Source organism: Sycon ciliatum, chromosome 9 (assembly GCF_964019385.1).
Source record: "Sycon ciliatum chromosome 9, ocSycCili1.1, whole genome shotgun sequence".
In the NCBI taxonomy this organism is placed as follows: Eukaryota; Metazoa; Porifera; class Calcarea; order Leucosolenida; family Sycettidae; genus Sycon; species Sycon ciliatum.
In genome coordinates this window covers 1,509,985-1,511,511 of record NC_088651.1, presented here as the reverse complement: position 1 = coordinate 1,511,511, position 1,527 = coordinate 1,509,985, and the positions used below count along the sequence as shown (strand labels likewise).

Here is a 1,527-nt window from a genome sequence, read left to right as displayed (position 1 = left end):
GATGATAAAGGATACAGGTCACACTCGCAACAATTTATTCCTGCGCGGTGATAGCTGGAATTGTGAATGTGTCGTGTTGTTTGGACCTGAGTGGCCAGTCGTCGTGCGGCGACGGTGTAGTCATGTTAGCTTGCTGCGCATACTCCTCGTCGTTTCGTGAAAGTACGTCTTGTGGAGCCCTTGTGGGACGTTCGGTGCCCACCCTCCAGCTCAAGATTGTGCTTTCCTGGTGCATGAAGGCCGAAGCAGTACGGTACAGACGTTATTGTTGAACAGAACATCATGTTCACATTAATTTTGTTCCTTTTTCAGTCGTTGCATGTTATACTTATAACTGTTAGTGGACCTACAGCAGACTGTTCATCTGGTTTGTGATATTTCCTTCCTCTGTTTGTGAGTCCTTTTCCATCAATATGGCAGCTTGTTTTGATTTCCTTTTTTTCTTCAATTCATTTTGCTGTACTTCCTGTTTTGTTTGCGCCACTGCCCCTCACCTTGCGCTCAGTTCTCTGAGTGGAGGGCGGCGTGACCCCAAGGGGTAGCTGATTGATAGTAGTAGTAGTGTGTGTGTGTGTGCACGCGTGTGCGTATGCATGTGTGTATACGTGCATGGTGTGTATTGTTGTTCTCGTCCAGGTTACGTGGGAGCTGCGAGAGTGCGGAACGCTTGATGTCATTGCCACAGCTACAACCTTGATCGACATTGTTCGTATCAACGACAATCCACCAGTCATTCAGTTTGACATCACAGGCGGCCTTGTCTGAGCCCAAATCCCCGTAAGATTGACATATAACCATGACCGCTCACATCCGCACCCATACCTGCACCCGCACAATAATATTCTGTTCACAGTTTGGCATTTCACTTGCCCTGCCTTAGTGTGCGTTTCACCGAGGATCCGCAGACCTCCGCTTCATTTACCACTTTCCTTTGTCTCTTTCTGTCACTTTACACTGGTAAACTTGTCACGGCAAATAACTACTTTTCATAGGGTAACTCTTCATGACAAACGACTTCTTTCTCTTCATCGGCTCACTTTTCACAACAAATGTCTAATCTCCATTGGCAAACGTTTCACTGCGAATGACTCCTTTCCAGCGGCAAGCAAACTGTTCACGACAATAGATGACTCATTTTTCATAGGCTAACTTTCGTAGCATGAATTGACTTTTTTCTTTGGCCAAATGTTCGCGACAATAGACTCATTTTCTTTGGCAAGCAGCTCATGCCAGTAATGTACATTAGGCACACATGTATAGATCAGTACAGCCTTATTTGTGAGTGAGTGAAATGCACGTTTTGCTCAAGCTCCCCTGTCCAACTCCATGCCTGGATGTGTGAGTCGGTGTGCGCTGGGGTCAGTGAATCGCATGACTCAAGTGGCTTCTACATGGATGTATTGTACACGCTCTCCTCTGCATGCTGCACACACCTATGGGTATAAGGCCTTGTCAGTGACGCTGCAGCTGAACCCAGTCGGAAACCATGGCAACAAGAGTGTCTACGCTACCAGGCAGCAGCTCAAT

At 47.0% G+C, this 1,527-nt stretch overlaps 1 protein-coding gene across 1 annotated transcript in view; it reads left to right on the top strand.

Annotated features, from left to right (window-relative positions):
* LOC135824597 (uncharacterized) overlaps positions 1-1,322 on the top strand; it is a 130,956-nt gene extending 129,634 nt beyond the window's left edge. Inside the window, exon 31 of the mRNA XM_065337331.1 lies at positions 637-1,322. Coding sequence (XP_065193403.1) covers positions 637-765 — 129 coding nt within the window. The 3' untranslated portion in view covers positions 766-1,322. The remainder of the gene's footprint in view (positions 1-636) is intronic.
* Positions 1,323-1,527: the final 205 nt, after the last annotated feature.